We start from the raw sequence: 22,222 nt of genomic DNA, 5'->3' as shown, positions 1-22,222 counted from the left end.
TATTGAATAGAAAATTATTAGGATCGTTCTTTCTTAACTTCCTTTTTTTAGAGAAGAAAGATAAAACAATTCTAGCGGTAGTATTTTTGAAGAATCCTAGACCTCATTTGTTAGAGCAATTAGAGAAGCTCTGGACTTGTACAAACACAAGGCTTGAATAAATTCTTAACTAACTTTTATCCAATAGTAATGCAAGTATTTAAGGGAACGAAATACAATGATAAAAGAGAGTTCCTACCGGTATAGGACAAAGTCCCACACGCAATTTCCTTCCCTCTGTGACTCCTATACCATTAACAATTGGGTAGCATAGACTCGTGAGAAGACTAAGAACTAAATACTAACAATCATAACAATGATAAAATACCAATAGACTACATAATGACTCTTACTACCGCCACTACAAAAAAAAAAAAAAAAAAAAAAAAAAAAATTGACGGGAATTTAGTGACATGTCATGAGGTCTGACACGTCACTAATCAGTTCGTCACTCCTGGAGATTTAGTGACGTGTCAACGTTGACACGTCACTTTTATTTTATTTTACTTTTTGCTTTACCAAGTATATTTTTTAATTTTTTTTCGGTTGACCTGATAGAAAATTTACATTTCCATCAATCCATCAACAATCACAACAATTTACATTTTCACCAATACATCAACAATCACAACAATTTACATTTTCATCGATCCTCAACAATCACAACTATTCAAAATCAAAACACCAGTTTCAACAAACATACAATCTATCTCTGTCATAGATATGAACAAAGTATACAGATTACAAAACAGGAACAAAAAATACAAGTACTTTATGATCATCACCAACTATCAACGGTTATCGTTGGGTTTGAGGACATGTTTGTTGGCCTTCACTCAGCCACCTCTGGATGAATAGATGATCATAAGTCTGCATATCAACACAATTATTAAATACATTATAATCAATTTTACAATGGTTTTGCAAATCAATGAGAAGGGAAAATAATAAGAAATGACTAAAACATAAAGAAAAATATAGACTGTACAAAGATGATAATAATTTTGAAGTAGAAATAATATGTTGTATCCACACCAAACTAACCATGCATCAAGTCTTCAAACAAACCAACAATTAGTTTCCCATAAACCATACCAAACCAACCATCAAGTCTTCACTCAAACAAACCTATTAATCCAAACCATAACCCATCCTTAACCGAAATCTCATTACAAAACACAAGCAAAACTCCCAAGAGAGCACCACAACACTAAACGCATCAGCTTTAATTTTAGAGCTTGCAAGTACAAATATTTAATAGATTTGGATTCAATAAGTAAACAATCTAGAATCCACTACAAAGAATCAAACCACCTATTCATCCAAACAAAATATTCCATAGACTTTAAACACCAACAAGATCGAGTTTTAGCCAACATAGGATTTTTCATCCACTAATATAAAACTCCAAAACCAATCCTCTTAACACATAGATAACAATGGCAAATCACAATCTTCAACAAAGAATCAATTTACTTAACACACAATGCAAAGCTCCAACCCGCAGCCAACACCCAACTAACCAAGATATGACCAACATCGACAAGAGTTGCAATATCTATCTAAATTCCAATGATTTTCTATACAAAGAAAAAAAAATAATAAAAATATAATATTAACTGACACACAAGAGAAGATAGTTGCTCAATTGAGGTCGTCACAAAGATTTTCACCGAGTGAATGCACATCATGTTTCGCACTACCTGCGAATGATAAAACAATCGCAATCAGCACACAATATGAAAGAATCATATCATGTCCTAAGCATTGAGCAACATGTGGATGTAAACAAACCTCATAATACTAAAATAATAACAAAAAAAATTCATTAATTATTTACCTGATCAGCTACTGATAGACGATCTCACATTCAAACGAGGTGCGGAAGCTCTGTTAGGTGTTGCGGTATGCTGAATGACTGCATGCATGGATATCGACGTGGCAACCAGTGACTCAAGGGCTTTAAAAAAGGCCTCCCACTCAGCCCGCTTAACATCACGCACTGCTCGCTCAGTCTGGATTGCTCTCTCGATTGCTTGGTCGATATATTTTTGTGAATAAGTGGCGTGTCTGGGATTTTGTGATCGTGTCAGCAAGGGTGTATAATATAAGTTTGTGGTCCCTTGCACAGGTAGAACATTTGGCCCACGTTGCAGAACCCTGCCTGTGTACTCGGGCTTATTGCCGTGCACCTGAGAGTACACGTCGTCTGATGTCCACCGTATCGTCCCTTGAGTCATGCTCGTGGATGCGGCAAGGTCGGTTTGTATGAACTCTTCCAGCCTCTCCTGTATGTAGTATTAACTGTTGGTGCACCAGATAAATGTTAATCTTAAAGAAGTTATCACACACATAAGTAAAACAAGATATGAAATATGAGTAGCATACACATCTCTCCTTTATTACGTCGTTTGGATAGCTTCCATCCTTTTTCTTATGTGTTTTAATATACGATTGTGCTCTAGTAGGAGGAGTGCCATCCTTGATAGTTTGCGGAGAAAAAAATAAAACATTAACACACACACACATATTTATATATTCAAATGTTTACATCTATATGTATAGGGTAAATTAGTGCACATATATCCTCGTGTGTCACCCTCACAAAGCTTTTTGTCCCGCTGCAGTGGAGAGTATTGTTCAATGCTCGCAATCGCTTCATGTGAGCAGTATACTCCTACACAATTAACATTCTTAATATGTCATCCACTAAAAGAATTACATGAAATTAATGAAACTACACAAAATAGTAATATAATTCATGACCTACCTTATTCTACTCATTACACCATTTTTCCAACAACACTGCCAGGTCTAGGGGGTCGTACTTTCTGAGGTTTTCTACACCCATTCTTGCCCGTATTGTTTTGGGCGTATCGCCGGTTGAATTTAAAGCTGCGCTTTTCCATAGTGTCTCCAGTTCCTTAGCTTTTGGGCCATATCCAGGAACGCGTCACGTTTTACCAATTTTAGATCGCATGTTGGCAGGATGTAGAACTGTACCTACACAATTTAAAAGTTGATAAATTAAAAAAACAAAACTATATATATATTAACAATATGTTACAGACGTGAATGATAACATCTAGTTTAAACTAACCATCAATGCCTCCCATATATTTTCCTTCTGTTGCGGTACACATGCCCAATCGTCTCGCATATTCACATAGTTCCCACTTCTAATCAGCTTACCGGTCTCCCGTTTAAATCTATCAGTGCTTTGTCCTAAAAGATGGGACGCTAAATTGTACTCCATTACAATCCTTTTCCCTGCGGGGGTCCCCAAAACATTGTCCCTGTCGGTAACTGTCACCACTTTGAATTGAGTGTTGCCATCCAGATTTGTACCTAACATATTAATTATTTGGAACTGAATATTAGCTACAAAACACACACACACACACACACATATATATATATATATTGGTATTTTTATAAAAATATATACATACTGATCATTCGGATCTGGTCGGCGCACATTTGAAATGAATCAAATGTGTCGTACGAATCATACTGCTAGTACTGGTACATATATGGATCTTGGAGTACTGGTCAGTACCCTGTCTCTGTGTCTCTGTGTGCTGAGGGTTGCTAGATCCCGACCCCTGGGGCATAGACTGCCTAGGCTAGCGTGTGGGAGGAGCTATTGTGTGTTTTCCCCTAAAACTCATTGTAACCTGCGAAACACACCCAAATTAATATACATATTTATACATTAATGGATGGAATATACACCACCATATATATATATATATATATATATATATATATATATATATATATATATATGACTGACTCATATATATAACAATAAGATATATTCGTTTTTTCCAATGCACAGAATAATTATTACCATTTACAAATGATGTAATAATTAGTTAACAAATTACCAATCAATTTAGAAATAACTAACATATTCGGGAACATAAAAATTAATGTGAACTTTATAACTTTTCAAATTTTATTGAATCACATACTCTTGGGTCGGATCTAATTCGGGTCGGACGTGGTTGAAGTCAACCTACGGATCATGGTCATTGCTACTGGTCAATAGGAGCGGCTCGCACTCATAGTAGTTGGCACATGCATCATGATGCCCTTCACCATGGCCAATGTTGTATATGTTCCTGGGTTTAGTCCTTACGGTGCAAGCCTAATCTGGGTCCCTTTCATCTTCGACTTAAAATACTTGGTCAACTTGTAAAGTTAGCACGTATGGCTCATCAGCAATTAGCTCTCCCCTGTGGATAAGGTTTTCGAGGTTGAGAAGCACTAGCCCATACTCGTCCACCTTGTACCCTATGTCCCTCGTTGTGTCCGCCCAATCACACTTGAACATGATGTACTTGGTCCTGTCATAGTACTCGACCTCAATTACTTCTGTTAAATTCCCGTAGCACATTTCGCCATCAACGGTCGGCACACACACACCGCTGTTCCGAGTCCTCTTTCCTGCATCATATTCAAGAGTACGAAACAATTTGCCATTAACAACATATTTATTATATCTGACTGCTGTCTCTTTCGACCCTCTACAATGCATAACTAGTTTGTCACCCATTTCCTTCCTATGTCGATCGTCTAATCAATCGACCTACGAGTATTCTCGACCTCAACCTACTAGAGTGAATGTAATCAAATAAAAAAGAACACTAAGGTATCAGAATCCACACTCATAAACTCATAGCAACATATATTCCCATGATCAATAATATTTCCCAAAGTTCTCACAATAAAATCTTAAGTATGTTTTACTTTTGCTTCAAACAGTTAATCAAAACCATCCCATGTATCCATTCTTTACACAAATCACAAAAGAAATCCAATTTAAATCAAATCATCAAGTGTATCCGAAAATCACAGCAAGGTATCCAATTTAAATCAAAACATCAATTGTATCCGTAGAATAAATCACAAGGGATATCCAATTTTTTTAAACAAAGAAAACCAAGTACAAATAATTTTATAAAACTATCTTAAATCATCAAATATATCCTTGAATCACAAAAGATATTCAAGAACCATTCCACAAAATTGAATTGAAGTAAAACAATTGGAAAATCATACTCATTAAAATTGAAAAATATTACATCACATGAGAATAATGTTGCTAATCATAAGTGAGACTTCATCCTCAACCTTAGTTGAGGGTTTAGCCTCTCATGACTAAAAATAACAAGCTAACTTTAATTAAAAAAATAAAAATAAAAACTTACAAAAAGAAAACGTTGCAGAAGAACGGAGACGCACGAACTACACGAAAATTTGCTCTCTAGCTTCACACACTTTTTTCTTGAAGCTTAGAGGTCTATTTATTGGGAGAAAACAAACCCTAGAAGCCTTATAATTTTTAGTAAAATCAGAGGTTAGTCTTCTAGTTTGAGTAGGAGACTCAAAACTCAATTCAAGAAGGAAAATGATTTTAAATTCATCCAGATTTGCGGTCTTTTATTTCAGGGCGATTTTGGCATAGCAGACATCCGAATTAGGAAAATTTTATTTCATAATTATTTGTAGTACATTTAGTTAGCTTTCCAACGTCACTTGATTCATCTTAATCCGATATGGGAGTTTTAGGTGAAAATCACTCAAGAAACCCTAAAAACTAGTGAAAACGGCACCCTTGGCGCACTGCCATGCGTTTGGGGGGCGGCCTCTTTCGAGTAAAATGAGAAAGAGGGGTATTTACAGAGTTAGGCTAGGGTTTTTGTCCAGGTTAGCATAAGTGCTGTCGAGCCCCACATAAGGTGCACTCGAGCGCACTTGGGCAACGATAGGCGCTGCGCAGAGCGCACGAGCGCGACTTGTTGTTGTGCGCTCTTGTGCGCTCGAGCGCCCTTACTTGGAGTCCGATTCTTCTAGCCCTTCTACGCATTTTTAATTAAAAATTTCCAATTTTCTCTCAATGACCTGCAAAAACACAAAACTAACGAAAACATCAAAAAATAACAAAGCCAAAGGTTTAACTAATGTAAATTAAAGGGTCCAAATATACAATATTTGACACTCATCAATAAGTAGGACCTAACACCGCTTCTCTCCTAATTGGAGGACTCGTCTACACATGATGCAACCCATGTTTCTTCCCCCAAAAAGTGGCCAAAGCTTGTCCTTTAATCGTTGTCCTGGGGAGGAATTCTATATCAAATTCTCCAATTTCTATTGCCCAATTTACCAGCCTTCCGAAAGTGTCTGGCCTTTGGAGTATCTTCTTCAGCGGATGTTCAGTAAGAACCCAGATTGAGTGCTCTTGAAAGTATGGTCTTAATCTTCTTGCCGACACTATGAGTGCCAACGCCAATTTCTCGACTCGAGGATATCGTCCTTCTGCTCCTTGGAGAGCTTTGCTTGTAAAATAAATCGGTCTCAGAGTCCCCCCATCTTCTCTTAGTAAAACCGAACTCACTGCCGATGGTAATACAACCAGATAAAGATAGAGTGGTTCCCCATCTTCTGGCTTGCTAAGTAGTAGTGGGTTCCTGAGGTATAGCTTTAACTGGTTGAAAGCTTCCTCACATTCCTCACTCCACACAAAGGTTTTATGCAGGATTCTAAAGAACGGGGGGCACTTGTCGGTCAACCAGGAAATAAATTTGTTCAAGGCGACAATCCTGCCAGTGAGCTGCAACAATTGCTTCATATTCCCGGGGGACCACATATCTAGCACCAACTAAACCTTTTTTAGGTTGGCCTCAATGCCTCTCTGGGATACGAAAAAACCCAAGAATTTTCTCGAAGATACCCCAAAAGCGTATTTTGTGGGATTAAGTTTCATTCCATACCTTCATGCATTTGGAATGGATTGTACTCGAAAAATGCATCCATGAAGCTGAGAAGATCGTGCCTTGAAGTTGAATCTACCAGTAGGTCATTCTGTGGGAGCGAAAAGCTATCCAGCCAACACTTTGATCCGACTCTACCCAAACTTTTCTGGTTCAGGACATGCTTTGTTGAGATTGGTGAAGTCTACGCACATTCTCCACTTGCCGTTGGACTTTTTTACCCTCACAATGTTGGCTAGCCAGTCCGGATAATACATATCCCGGATAAATCCGACTTGTAGAAGCTTTGTGACTTCCTTCGCAGTTGCTTGGTTTCTTTCCCGGGCATAGCTTCTCCTTTTTTGTTTAACCAGTTGGTAGCTGGGATCCACATTCAACCTATGAATCATCACTACCGGGTCTATTTCGGACATATCCTCGTGGCTCCAAGCTAAAACGTCAGCATTGTTTCAGAGAAAAGCCACAAGTTCACCTTTTACCTTCTCATTCAATTGTGTTCCTATCCTCACGATCCTTCCTAAACTATCAAGGGGGACGACTTCTAGTTCGTCGACCAGCTCCCCATACTATAATTGCTATTTATCCAAGCGACACCCTGCTCCTTGGTCCACCTTTCCCGGGGTTTCCTTCAGAGTTACGTTATAGCAATTTCGGGCCGTCCACTAATTGCCCCTGACTTCGTTGACTCCATCTTCGGTGGGGAACTTCATTTTAAGGTGAGGTGTCGAAGTTATGGCTCCAAGCTGATTGAGAACTGCTCTTTCGATAATGGTGTTGTGTGCCGAGGGACGGTCTACCAGTAAGAATTTTACCATTATAGTTGCCTGGTTTGGAACCGACCTGGCCGTTAGAGGTAGCTCAATCGATCCTACCGACTACACTTGTTTTTCAGCGAACCCCATCAATGGAATGCTGACCAACGTGATCCTATCCCGTTAATTTTTAATTTTTCAAATGCCGGCCAATACAATAGATCCATTGAGCTTCCTGTATCCACCAAAATTCGGTGGACATTATGATTAGCTATTGTCAGTGTCACCACCAGGGCATCATTGTGAGGCTAGATGATTCCTTCATAATCTTGGTCTGAGAAACCTATCTGTTAGTATTTTATGTTGGCTACATTCTGGATGACAAAAACACTTTATGTAATGGTTGCATTTTAACAGGATGATATGTTTTTATTCAGTCTTCATGTAATATGGACAGTGTTCTTTTCAAGTCATGTGACTGATCACAAGTTTTTAGAAGATGTCCACGATGATTCCATGCAGTTTTCAATTCAAAACAGCCAGTTACTGTGCAACCGTCTGGACGGGCCTTTGAAGGCGTCCGGAAGTTAGGGCAACATCGTCTGGACGCTAGGTCAAGCTTCTCTAATTTCTACACGGAGTTGGATTTCAGTCGACACTATTTGGGAAGTTTCTGCAAGACGTTTGGACGACGTGGCAACACATTTGGACCCTGTCCAGCGTTCCAAAATATTCCAGGTTTCCTTTACAAGCGCGGAAAGGAGTTACAGCGAAGACCGTCCGGACGCTCGGCCAAGCCGTCCAGACGTGGACCTATTATTGGAAGAAATTGCGCTAATCTGGAAGGCAGACGCAGAAGACCGTTCGGACGCTCAGCAGCTAGAGTCTGATTCTTAGCAGAATGAGGTTTTCTTTAAGCCTATATATAGAGGGCTCTAGGCTTGTTAATTGTAAGAATTCAGTACAAAATTTTATAATGCTTAGAGAGGGTGTTTAGGGAGAATTGAAGATTCGCTAGCTCTCAAGCCGTTGCCGATGTGTGTTCAATAGTTCCTGTGAAGTTTATCTTAGGGGTCGGCCCCAAGGTAAAGGAATCCATCAAAGACTCTTTCAAGCAGGATACTTGGTTGGGAAGCATTCACGATAAGCTTCGTGTTATAGTTAAAGGTATGACTACTGCAATGAGTTTTATGAGTATGAGTGCTTTGTAACTTGCTTTGTTTTTGGATAGTGGAATTCCTAGGTTTGGCTGCCTCGGATTCGTTTTTCTCTTCACAGAGTTTCCACTTTGTCAACAAATATCTTGTCTCTTTAATTTTTTGCATTTAAGATATTTTGTTGCACACGACCACACACTTGGTTATTTAGAAGTCAATATTTATTGTCACTATCATCAGGGACCGCTTTCTCCAGATTTTCAGAGGCCATTCTATGTTGTATATTTATGGGACCTTTGCTTGTCGGGCATAGGCCTGCCTTGATGTGTGGGAGTCGCCTCCTCTCGTAAATCCTCCAGCGATAGTCCGAATTTCGGCGGCTACCTCATGATTCTTTGGTTCATACAGACGTTGGCTTCAGCTCCTTGATCGTCTATTTTCTCTTGCCCGTTCCCTGAATCACAAGCAACCCTCTTCCTGGCCCCTATCATGGTGTCGGGGGGTGCTCTTGGGGATGGTTTTCCCAGGGCCATGTATTCTTCAGCGGGAAATCTCGAGCTACAAATTGCTGGGGATCTCGTGGCTGTTCTCCAGATCGTTCGCTTGTATACTGGGCCTTCTGTTCCCCCACAAAACAATCCAACTTTCCATTTGTGATGAACTTTTCCATTAGCATCCTCAGGGTTATACACCCTTCAGTAGTATGACCTGCTGTTACATGGTATTCGCAGTATTTATCCTGGTTATGAGGGGGGAGTTCCCATTATTTTCGGAGGCTAATGGAACTCGGGATCATTTTTTATTACAACAAGAACCTCGGCTGCTCTGGCATTAATGGGGGTGAAGTTACAATCTGCGAACTTCTTGACCAGTTTTGGTTCTGGTACACCAGTTTTCTTCAATTCCTTTTTCCTCTCCGGGGTTGATTCTTGAGGCCTCTGTGTGCTGACCATAGCTTTAAGGGTTTCTTCTTGGTTGATAAATTTGTCCACTATATTCATCAATCTTTGTAGGGTATCTGGTTGCTTTCTAGCCCAACTTCTTCATCAATGGTTCCTCAGGGGACAGCCCTTGATAGAGGGCTGCATAAATCATATCGTCAGTTGGATCTTCTACGACCATCTTTTATAGGTTAAAGCGAGCCAAAAAATCTTGAAGGGTTTCTCCACACCTTTGCTGTAATGCAAGGAAGTACCCCAAAGGCTTCCTGCGTGTCCGGCCTATCATGAACTACCTCAAGAACTCTCTTACCAACTCTTCAAATGAGTCGATCGATCCCGAAGGGAGCCTTTGGAACCAATCCAGAGCATTTCCCGTTAGAGTTAATGGGAAGGCCCGGCAAGCAATTGCATTCAGGGTACCTTGAAGGTCGAGATGGACCTGAAAGTTCTCCAGATGTTCGACAGGATCCCCAGTTCCCGCATAGCTTTGAATGTGCGGGACTTTAAACTTTTTGGGCAGGCGACATTCGATTACTCGTTGTGTGTACGGGGTATTGGGTCCAGCCAAGAGTCTATCCACGGCAGCAGATTTTCCCTTGTCCTTTCGGTCGATCTCTCGGGCCATGCTAGCGCATTGCCTCTCCAGGTTAGCGATTTTCCTGTTCAAATCTTTATCGTCGTCTTTATAGCCCCTACTTCCATTAGCCCCAGAGTCTTGTAATTCCGATGGCATGTTATCCTGGTGGCAATCACCGCGAGGGTTGTTATTTCAGCTGTTCGCCCTGCTATTGAGTTCTTTGTGATTGATCTCTGCTTGAAACTGTCCGAGGGCTTGGAGCAGCAATTCAGCATTTTGTTGCATCAGGAAAGCTATTTAGGCCTCCAGTGCCGCCATCTGATTGCGTCATGTGTCATTTTGGGGCGCGACATGCTAAGGTGGATTGTTTTGACCGCCTAAAGGTGGATTAGGCTGAGGCGGATCGTTCTGATTGTTCAGAGGTGGGTTTGTCTAGGCCGTTGGGTCCGGCACTTGCCTTCTCTGCTCGAGAAGGCACTTGCCACGGTCATTTCGGATACTTTTATAAGAATAAAGAAACTCGTTCCCACAGACGGCGCCAAACTGTTGGTACATTTTTCGGGGTGGTGACACGTTAGCTCCTAATTGGGCCCAATCTACAATCTGATTTCCAGGAAAACAGCAAAGACATGCCGGGGGGGTTTTCGGTGTAGCCTCCTTCGAAGATTAAGTTAGATTTAGAGTCTTTTTCTGAGAGTATTCTCCTTCTTTTCCATAAATGATTATGAACCGTATTTATAGACTCCTTTGCTTGGGTATGTTCCTTCATCCCTAAGGAACGCTTCTCTCGTCGTCATCATTGTATTGTACCCGTGCGAGCCTTTTTGCTATCACTTCTCTGTGTATGCCCAGAGTCCCATCTGTGATAGGGCTACCTGCTAATGAGGCCATATAGGGGCGGCACCTTTCCTGCGTTGCTACTGTCCTTTCATTCTTTGTAGGCCCCGATATTTTCTCTGACAAGAGGTCATCACATCATTCTCCCTTTTAAGCTCCCCTATGCTCGTGCCCTTTCTAGAGAGTTCGGATAGCCCTTTAATCATACTATGGGTTGGGCCTTTTGTTTTCTATCTGGGTCTAGGCCTTCTAATTCGAGGCTCGTGGGCTTGTACTTCCCTAAGAAGGGCTGGGCCTAATGCTTTCTTGAAATGGGCTTGTACTATCGGGAATATTCCCAACATAGTCGAACTTGAACCACAAGGGCACAATTTGTCAAAATCACTGCCTATAGTGTCTACTAAGTAATTCACAAAGTTATTATGGATGAAACCAAAACAGAATACATAATTTTGGATGAAACCAAAACACAAAGCTATTTTGGCAGCAGCAATTTAACATATTTCACTACCCAAACCCAAATTTGTCTATAAAAATCAAGAAAAAGATACATATATTGGCAAATTAGAAAATAGACTTTCAACAAAATATATTCCACAAATTACATCAAACACATGTTAAAATATTCAGCCATCTCATATGGTAATGACAGTACGTTTTTCAATGATTTCCATTTGACGTGAACGAAAATATGTTTTTTTTCGTTGGAGACATGTTACTTGTATCCATACTCATAATTTTCCTGTCCTCTCTCGATTGCTTAATCTCAAGCATTTTTTTACTAAGAAGGATGGGTATTTAGGAGTCTCGGGCAAATGCCATCCCGGGACTCAAATGATGAATCAGCGGTCTGTTATATGCACCCAGTCCAGTTCCGAATATTCTGGAATCGCGCCCTGTCCCTGAAAAATTGGGATGAACATTAATCCTGGATTTTTCTCTATGAATCTCGCCTTGAGATTATTAAGGGAATTATCCCAGGTTGGAAGGTGGGCAATTCCAGGCTAGGATTTGATTCTGGCGGTGCTCCTAGGTCAAGGGAGAAGAAAGAGACAAAACCCTAAAGCATTGAAGGTATTGATCCCTCAACATATAAATGGCCCAAGAGCTCAGGTAAGAGATGGAGATCAGATTTGTTACACTTGCCCATACTATACACTCAGACTGATTTAAGCATCGGTGGACAAGAGCATCAGAGAGAAGTGAGCTGTTCACGGCTATATATGAAGCTGTACCAACAATATATATAAACAATTAATTTAAAAGAACAATCTAAATATAAAACTTAATTGGAAATTTGATTATTATTTAATAATAAAATTAAAAATAAATCAGTACATAAATTTGACTACATGCCTAAAACCATTCAACGATGGGAAATTCAAAAAAAAAAAAAAAAAAAATGAGGTAAATTTTTCACTCTTTCTTTTTACCGTACACCATTCAATGAGGTATCTTTTTTATTTATTTATTTTAGTTTTAATTTTCCTCTTATTTTGGTTTGTATAGAATATGGTTTCCAAAGTTTGTTCTTGCAAAAATAGCGTGATTCCTGCTTAGGAGTGGATGAATCATCTAAAATTACTTGATTTGTTATCTATCTCGTGGTTTCATAAGTTTCTATTATGAATTGCGCAATTTCGAATTTACTCAAATAAAGCAACCTTGATATTAGATCTTTGATACAAAATTCAGCCAAATCCATTATATCTTGGTTATTTGTCTTGCTCATCAATTTGCTTAGTAAAAAATATGTAAATAATAACCTTGGAAAATTCATAAATAGAGTCCTTTTCTTTTTGGGCTATCTTTATGTACATTTGTGATTGATATATTGTGCAGAATATCATCCTTGAGTTTACCAGGGTTTTGAAAGCCAAAGAACAGGTGGTTGTTGGTAAGTTATACCATCTTACTCTGGAAGCGATTGATACTGGTAAGAAGAAAATATACGAAGCTAAAGTCTGGGTGAAGCCATGGATGAACTTCAAGCAGTTGCAGGAATTTAAGTATGCCCCTGATGTCCCTTCCTTTACCCCATCAGACCTGGATGCTAAACCTGGTAATTGACTACTTCAATCTGTTCCTAAATTTCTGTGTCACACTTACTGAGTGTTTTTTCTTCCCCCCTTGTAAGTTGTGGTTATATGTGAAGTATCTATAATTGACACACTTACGAGTGCATGACATAGGTATTGGTATCTGTAAAATTGCTTTGCTTAAGTCTATAGTATAGGGTGTTTCGGAATTACCAGTTTATACTGTAGAATGTAGCAGTCTTATGTTGTAACTAACCTTCAAATTTTCAAAAGTTGTCACTTGTCAGTTGGCACCGCACAGTAACAAAGAATTGTCAGATCCTCGCCCCAACGTCCACCGTACCTACCTAAAGCTTCAATCCACATATCTTCCTCTACTTTTCCATTTTCCTCGCAGTTGTTTAGCATCTCAGATTCTCAAGCGATTAATTATTTAACAAAAGGAGGTTTTTTTCCGTACTTATTTTAAGCATAAATCAATATCAAATTCTTACAAACATATTTAAATATGTTACAACAAAAATTTAACTTACCCTTTAAATTATAATCCAATTTTCAATCCTCTTTTAAACTTTAAAAAATTACAATTGTTCGTTTATCCCTTTTCTTTAAGATATTTTGTTAAATTCGATTAAATCATTAACAAAATAACAGTAATATCTTTGCATCAAATAATATTTTTTTTAAAAAAAGACACAGTGGATAGAACCACGACCGTAGGTGTCCCATAGCTAGGGCAAATATTTTTTAAAAAATTTAATAGAAGTGTAAGGGATAAGACAATACCGTTAAAAATAAGACTTACGGTGTTTAATCAAGGTAATTTTATAATTTTACAAATTTTACAGTCGTATAAGAAATGTTTTATCTATCAACTGTTTGATTTAATCCTAAATTCTAACTATATGGATGACATTACAAGTTTTTAAAAGATGGTAACTCATTTTTGAAAGTTATTAATGGGGTGGCATTTTTTCTTCCCTCTTTTATGTATCTTCTTATTCTTGTTCTTAATCTTTGTATATTTATTAAATAGGTTTAGTGAAGGGATTCAGTTTGATTAAGTTTTATTAAGTTCCTTGTACCCCTCTCCTTGAGGCCAATTACATTATAAAAGAAAGTTCCTTCTTAATTCAGTTTTGACGCGATGCTATTGGCTTTTTGTTGGTTATTTGTATCTCTGCCGCATACCAGTTCCATATCAGTTGTGGTCAAACCATAGGGGATACAATATATTTTACTCTTTTTTTTTTTAGAAAGTTATTTGGGCTATTTACTCTGTTACAAAGATATTGTAAGAAGTGTGTTGGCTTGATTTGCTTTACAAAAGCTTCTCTACTTCATATTCCATACTTGTTTAACTTAACATAAGATCAAGTTGTGCCTTAACCCTACAATCATCTGTAGCCAAGATCTTATACTGCCATTGGTTTTGCCTTGACTCCTCCAAATATAGTATCTGGAGCTAATTTTCTTTTAATATTTTCTAAAGTTGTACTCTTGAGTAGTGTTTAACTTGGACCTCTACATAAATCAATCAGATGGCCATGAGCCAGGATGGCAGGCAGTGCCAACTCATGATCCTGGGGTTCAAGATGCAGCAAATCATGCTGTTAAGTCCATCCAGCAGAGGTCCAACTCGTTGTACCCCTATCTAATCTTGATTTCTTCCAATATACAGATGGGGTCGAGTTCCTCCGAGTTATTTGTGCTATTTGCTATTTACTTGGCCATCTCCAACCGTTCATGGCTGGTTGAGCCACCCTTGTCTCTTTTTTTCTTTTTCTTTTTTTATTAATTATTTTATTATTATTTTGAGTTGGGTTGAAAAAAATTTTGAGTTGGGTTGAAAAAAGTTGAGTTAGGTATAAAGATTTGCCTTTAATTAACATATATTCAAAAAATAAAGGGAAAACTTTTCTATTTATAATGCCTGATCTTTCATTACTTTTGAAATTAAGCACTCATACTTTATAAAAGGTCAATTTAGGATATATATCTTTCAAAATTTTCTTCAATTTCAACCCTCTATTAGAGTTTGTCATTAAATCTTATCAAAATTTTTGAACTGTCTCATTGGTTTTTTTTTTTTTTTTTTATAAAGAAATTAAATTTTTTTTCAAAGATACAGGCATGGGTATTTTTGTAAATTTCGTTATATTATGACCAACACCTAAATCTTTGAATTTTTTTTTCCTTAAAAAAAGAGAGGGTATTTTGGACATTTTGAGTATTTTGATAGAATTTAATGAAAAATTATAACGGATGGTTGAAATTGAAAATAAAAACTAGATACCCTAAATTGATACTTTCTAAAGTTTGTACACTTAATTGCAAAATTGATGAAAAGTTAAGAGTTATAAGTGAAGTTTTCTCAAAAAAAAAAAAAAAAAAAAAAAAGGGTTAAAAATAAAACAACACCCAAACAATTTTATTACAAGTTCGTGATGAAAAAAAAGCCAAGAATAGAAAAATGGAAAAAACAACAAAATTAAACATTACATGTCCACTTCCACACTTTTGTACAAGTGTGAGGGCAACCTTGGATTGGCCACGGCTTGTAATAGGGTTCTCATGTAAGTGACCATTCCAGGATTTTCTGACATGTCAATCTCTTCCGTCTTGACCCCTTCAGGTGGTGCCCAAACAAAATGGTGCAATAGGTGACCAAGGATGGACGTGACCAAATTGATAGAAAGTTGGGCACCAGGGCACATCCGCCGCCCCGCACCAAAGGGCAGTAGCCGAAAATCATGGCCCTTCATGTCAACGTCCTCCTCAAGGAACCGCTCAGGGCGGAACTCGAGCGAGTTCTTCCACACTGCCAGATCGCGTGATATGGCCATACATTGACGTGAACACTTGTTCCCTTAGGAATGTCATAGCCACCAATTTTGACATTGGCATTGGCTCGGTGGGGGAGCATCAATGGGGTTGGAGGGTGCAACCTTAGCGCCTCTTTGACTACACATTGTAGGTAGGGCAGGGAACTAAAATCGGCTTTTGTCATGACTCGTTCGAATCCGATAACACGATCTATCTCCTCTTGAGCCTTGTGTTGCACTCTTGGGTTTTTAATTAGCTCGGCCATAGCCCCTTCTACTAAGATTGTTGTAGTGTCCGTGCCTGCAGTGATCATGTCCTGCACAATTCATGGGATACAATGTTCATTGGCCTACACACTCCTTCAAGCTGAAATTAAGAAAAGTTTACCTAACTGTATTCAAGCATTTCACTTTTTCTTTTTCTTTTTCTTTTTTTCTTGAGAAATTTCACTTACAACTCAAAATTATCAGCGATTTTGAGATTATAATTTGGAATTTTTAATTTTTGCAAGGTGGGTATCCCAAAAATTTTCCTGTTTAAATTTCACTGATCTTTTTTTTTTTTTTTTGTTAAAATGCCAAAAATATCTTCTTTATTTATTTATTTATTTATTTATTTTTATTTAAAAAAGTAATTCACCCACATGGTTGTGGGTCACTAGACCCACGCCTAGTACGAACTACATATGTAGTAGGGTCACCGGATCCATGGCCAGACATGGTTGTGGTTCACGAGACCTTATGATATTTATTTTTTATTATTTTCAACAGAAAATTTTGGACATTAATTTTAACAAAAAATAGGTGAAATCAAAAGAGTAATTCTTGGGATACTGACATTGTAAAACTAAAAGTTTTCGAGGTTAAGATTTCAAAAACACTGAAAGTTAAGATGTGTAAGTGAAGTTTTTCCTACTTTTTTATTTTTAACAGAAATTTTTAACAAATCAGTCTCTAAAAGCGACATGAATTAATCCTAACATACTATGCAAGTGACAATTAAATGCTTTGCCCAAATTAGTCTCCCTTGTTCAGCTATTTATGCATGGTGAAGTCTCTGCGGCTCTTCTTGCAACTCAACCGAAGTACAAAGTTATGTACCCATTATATGACAAATTGGGCCACAACTAGATTTATCTCTAACTGCATTTCCATTCCTTCCTGTTTGCCGTTTTCCTTTCGTCCGGATATGGTGGTAGGTGGCTCTTTCGTAGGTGGCTCTTTCACGTGGCTCTTTTATGGCGGTAGCTGCCACATGCATGCACAGCTACCGCCAGCTTAAACTTAAAGGCTGTCTATTCCGTATCAATCTCTCCACTCTCCAGTGAAATAAAGTCGGCCAAATATCCTCGTACAGGTTTATTTAATTTGTTCTAAATGCAAAATCCGGCAGCCCTTGATTAATTTCCTCTTGAACCTCGGAGTTTTGTACCTAATCAAGGGTTTTCAATGGTAAATTTGGATATATACTTCGCAACTGTTATTCGATCAGAATGAAAATTAAACAACAAAAAAAAGAAAAAAAGGAAAAAAAAGAAAAGCAAATTGCTTCTTGCTATCCAACATCAATGGACAAATGACTTGTAATGAGCCTAATCTTTTTTCTTTTTTTTTCTTTTTTAATTAATTTATTTTTATTTTATTTTTATAGATACTTTGAAACAACAAACAAACATGGAAACAAACTAGAAACTAGGTGAAAAGACTGTTTGGGAGTTGAATTTTTTGAAATCAAAATTTAATTTTAATTCATTGCGCGAATTTAATTCGAAGTTTGACTTTGTGAGATAAAATTTAAAAAAATTTGAAAAAGTTGAATAAAATATGATTTGTTTTTTAAAAAAGTAGAGAAAAATCTTGATTCAAGTCTGTTGTCAAACACACCATCTTACCATCACTAGGGGTGGAGAGGGGGTCTTTACCGCTTATAATAGCAACCGAAGGTAATAGATGCGGACAATTAAAAATGCTATTAGAAAATGATCTGGTTACGGCCCAATATATCACATGGTGGACACAAAAATTTATACTTTTAGTAATTTGATAAGGTTTTCAGAGGAGAGGGCTGAAATGGAGTCAATTGTGTCCAAGATGAAGGATAAAATCCTCCGATCTTAAGAGACAGAAGGATTTTATGTCAAGAATCTAACCATTAAATGTGACAAAAAATTCGATTTTGATGTGTTTTACTTTATTGTTGTCCCTAAGTGACAAATATCTCGGACCACAAAATACGAAATTCAGTAGATCTTTGTCGTTTTTGTTTATTGGTCAAGTACCAATTTCTAATGCATTCAAAGAAGTAGATAATTTAAAAATATAAATGGCTCTTCTATTTCCAGAGAGCTCTAGTCTCTCTCACTCTCTCCGGCCAGAAACTTTCTTTGTGAGCATTTGTTTTCTCCTTACTACTAAAAATAGGACTTCAACGGGTGCAAATTTTTTCTGGCAGCAAAAATAAGCAAAGATATATATATATATATGAATGATGTTTTCTGGCGTTTTCTTATGACCGCTAGTAAATTATGTAAGTTAGGGTCGTTAAATCAAAAGTATCGAAAATGTGAAATATTTATCGACGTTTTGTTTTGTTAGGACCGCCGACAAATATCTCGGCGTTTTATTAAAAGCGTCAATAAATGTATCAACGTTTTATTAAAAGCGCCAATAATTTAAAATTTATCAGGTTGAGCCTTGAGTGATTAATGCTAGCTCTATTTGTTTTGACCTAAAATATTTTTTATTGTAAAATATTTTTAACAAAATCAATTTTCAGAAAAAATGTTTTTTTTGAAAATATTTTCCAGCATTTGGTTCATACGAAAAAATTTCAATAGCATAAAACGGAATCCGGTGATGTCGCCAGATTCCGGCCAATTTCGCGATTTCAGCAATTGGATACCAAAATTCGAGAATTTTGAGTTGGGTTGAAAAAAGTTGAGTAAGGTATAAAGATTTGCCTTTAACATATATTCAAAAAATATAGGGAAAACTTTTCTATTTATAATGCCTGATCTTTCATTACTTTTACAATTAAGCACTCAAACTTTATAAAGGGTCAATTTATGATATATATCTTTCAAAATTTTCTTCAATTTCAACCCTCTATTAGAGTTTGCCATTAAATCTTATCAAAATTTTCAAACTGCCTCATTCGTTTTTTTTTTTTTTTTTTATAAAGAAATTAATTTTTTTTTCAAAGATACAGGCATGGGTATTTTTGTAAATTTCGTTAAATTATGACAAACACCTAAATCTTTGATTTTTTTTTTTTTCCTTAAAAAAAGAGAGGGTATTTTGGACATTTTGAGTATTTTGATAGAATTTAATGAAAAATTATAACGGATGGTTGAAATTGAAAACAAAAAATAGATACCCTAAATTGATACTTTCTAAAGTTTGAGTACTTAATTGCAAAATTGATGAAAAATTAAGAGTTATAAGTGAAATTTTCTCAAAAAAAAAATAAGTTAAAAATAAAACAACACCCAAACAATTTTATTACAAGTTCGTGATGAAAAAAAAGCTGAGGATAGAAAAATGGAAAAAACAACAAAATTAAACATTACATGTCCACTTCTACACTTTTGTACAAGTGTGAGGGCAACCTTGGATTGGCCACGGCTTGTAACGGGGTCCGCATGTAAGTAACCAATCCAGGATTTTCTGACATGTCAATCTCCTCTAGCTTGACCCCTTCAGGTGGTGCCCAAACAAAATGGTGCAATAGGTGACCAAGCATGGACGTGACCAAATTGATAGCAAGTTGGACACCAGGGCACATTCGCCGCCCCGCACCAAAGGGCAGTAGCCGAAAATCATGGCCCTTCATGTCAACATCCTCCTCAAGGAACCGCTCAGGGCGGAACTCGAGCGGGTTCTTCCACACTGCCGGATCGCGTGCTATGGCCCATACATTGACGTGAACACTTGTTCCCTTAGGAATGTCATAGCCACCAATCTTGACATTGGCATTGGCTCGATGGGGGAGCATCAATGGGGTTGGAGGGTGCAACCTTAGCGCCTCTTTGACTACACATTGTAGGTAGGGCAGGGAACTAAAATCGGCTTCTGTCATGACTCGTTCGAATCCGATAACACGGTCTATCTCCTCTTGAGCCTTATGTTGCACCCTTGGGTTTTTAATTAGCTCGGCCATAGCCCATTCTACTGAGATAGCGGTGGTGTCCGTGCCTGCACCCATCATGTCCTGTACAATTCATGGGATACAATATTCATTGGCCTACACACTACTTCAAGTTGAAATTAAGAACAGCTTTCCTAATTGTTTTCAAGCATTTTTTTTTTTTTTTTTAGAGAAATTTCACTTACAACCCAAAATTATTAGTGATTTTGAGATTATAACTTCGAATTTTTGCAAAAATGGGTATCCCCAAAAATTTCATGTTTTAATTTCATTAGTCTTTTTTTTGTTTTTCTCCGACATGGTTGTGGGTCACTAGACCCTCGGCTTGTACGTAGTAGGGTCACCGGATCCATCACCAGACATGGTTGTGGGTCACGAGACCCTTATGATATTTTTTTATTATTATTTTCAATAGAAAATTTTCGCAATTTTGTCAAAAAATAGGTGAAATCAAAAGAAAAATTATTGAGATACTGACTTTGCAAAAATAAAAGTTTGAGGTTTTAATTTCAAAAACGCTGATAGTTCAGGTGTACAAGTGAAGTTTTCCTCACTTTTTTATTTTTAATAGAAATTTTCAACAAATCAACCTCTAAAAACAACATGAATCCTTACTCCTTATCCTGTGATAGCACATATATTTTTTAGAGACCCGCTAGAAAACCAATTTATATGAAATTTTTGTGTATATTTTTTTTTTGTTTTACTTAAAAAAAAATTACCCAAAGGAGGCCAGTGACGGTGTCGTCGCAAAGGTCGTATTTCTCCTGCAAAGTAAACAAGGCATCAGCAAAATGCTGCTTGGCTTCGCCACTCTTGTTTCGTGCCTGGGAGTGCTCTTCCATGATAGTTTTAGTGAGTCTGTCCCTCATTTCCCAATGCTTGAAGAATGCCTCTTCCTGCTGTGGAAACATCCATCGAACCCATGGGATGTGGTCTGCAATGGGAAGTAATCCACCAAGCTTCACTCCATTCGCCACGATTCCCTTGAATTCTAACCCTTGCTCGTCCATCACCCCCTCTGAGTTCATGAACCGCTTTCCAAATGTCAGTCTTGTAATGTTGTTGAATGCCACTGCTCCCAAGTATTCCTTGATCACCAACAATCTTTTACCGCAATTATCTGTACGTACGTACGTGGAAGTCAAAACAGTTTTCGATCAATTAACTTTTGTTAATCAAGTTATATATTGTGAGAATTATAAAAAGAAAAAAAAAAAAAAAAAAAAAAAAAAAGGAAGAAAAATTAAAAAACGGGAAAAAAAAAAGGCGTACCGGGGTGAGCGCAGTCATTGAAAATGGATTTAACCATGGTTCTAACCTCATCTTCCCTAATGGGTCTAAGAGCTTCCAGCCGTTTTGGGGAGAAAAGCTCAAGGGTGCAAACCTTCCTGACCTTAACATAGTGAGGTCCATAATCCGCCCATATAAGGTCCTTCCCATCCTTGCTAAACATAGTAGCCGACCTATTTCTTTCCCTGTCAGCCAGTTGCTGGTCATGTTCCTTGAGTACTTCCTTAGCCAACTCCGAGTTCGACACGATCACGTTCAACACGGAGCCAAACCACACCGATATGACGGGGCCGTAGGCCTGCGCCCACTCGGCAAAGCACCGGAACCTCACCGGCTTTACATTGTAGACATTGCCGACGAACGGCCACGGGCGAGGCCCCGGTGGGAGCTTGAATCTTAGCCGTTGGTAGAGCTTGTATGCAAGGAGGAGGATGATAAGTGAGACGGGTATTAAAGGGAGGGCCATTCGAGAAGAACTGGCTTGTTTCTTAGGCTTAGATAAAAAAAAATGGTTGGAGAAAGGTTTATATAAAGGCCTTTGATATTGGACATTCACATGCTACCTACCAGTTAAATTAAATCATGAAGCATGCAAATTCTTTTTAAACACGAATTAATTTTGACACTAAAAATGATAAAAGCTTGCAGGTGTATGCATGTGCAATCTCGTACGAATTGCATCACCATTTTATTGTTCTTGAGATGGGTTTGCATGTCTTGCCATGCATTTTGCTGCATGCATGCCAACAGAGTACTACTACTGAGGACCAGTTGCTGTTGATAAGGTGAAAATCGGTGATAGATAACACTGTACGTAAATTTACGAACAACAC

At 37.8% G+C, this 22,222-nt stretch overlaps 2 protein-coding genes and 1 pseudogene across 2 annotated transcripts; 1 reads left to right on the top strand and 2 right to left on the bottom strand.

Annotated features, from left to right (window-relative positions):
* Positions 1-11,900: 11,900 nt before the first annotated feature.
* LOC133873253 (cysteine proteinase inhibitor 12-like) lies at positions 11,901-15,114 on the top strand. Its single transcript, XM_062310980.1, has 4 exons — positions 11,901-11,933; positions 12,928-13,147; positions 14,666-14,891; positions 15,105-15,114. The coding sequence occupies exons 1-4, from the start codon at positions 11,901-11,903 to the stop codon at positions 15,112-15,114; spliced, it is 489 nt and encodes a 162-aa protein (XP_062166964.1).
* A 420-nt stretch (positions 15,115-15,534) lies between these two features.
* LOC133873252 (cytochrome P450 98A2-like) lies at positions 15,535-16,275 on the bottom strand (annotated as a pseudogene).
* Positions 16,276-19,426: 3,151 nt separating this feature from the next.
* Positions 19,427-21,904, bottom strand: LOC133872710 (cytochrome P450 98A2-like). The gene is made up of 3 exons (XM_062310285.1): positions 21,372-21,904; positions 20,819-21,219; positions 19,427-20,159 (listed from the first exon to the last, which is right to left on the bottom strand). The coding sequence occupies exons 1-3, from the start codon at positions 21,853-21,855 to the stop codon at positions 19,515-19,517; spliced, it is 1,530 nt and encodes a 509-aa protein (XP_062166269.1). The 5' UTR covers positions 21,856-21,904; the 3' UTR covers positions 19,427-19,514.
* Positions 21,905-22,222: the final 318 nt, after the last annotated feature.

Source organism: Alnus glutinosa, chromosome 7, assembly GCF_958979055.1.
Source record: "Alnus glutinosa chromosome 7, dhAlnGlut1.1, whole genome shotgun sequence".
Lineage (NCBI taxonomy): Eukaryota > Viridiplantae > Streptophyta > Magnoliopsida > Fagales > Betulaceae > Alnus > Alnus glutinosa.
Note: the sequence above shows the minus strand (reverse complement) of the source record. Positions and strands in the feature narration are given on the sequence as shown.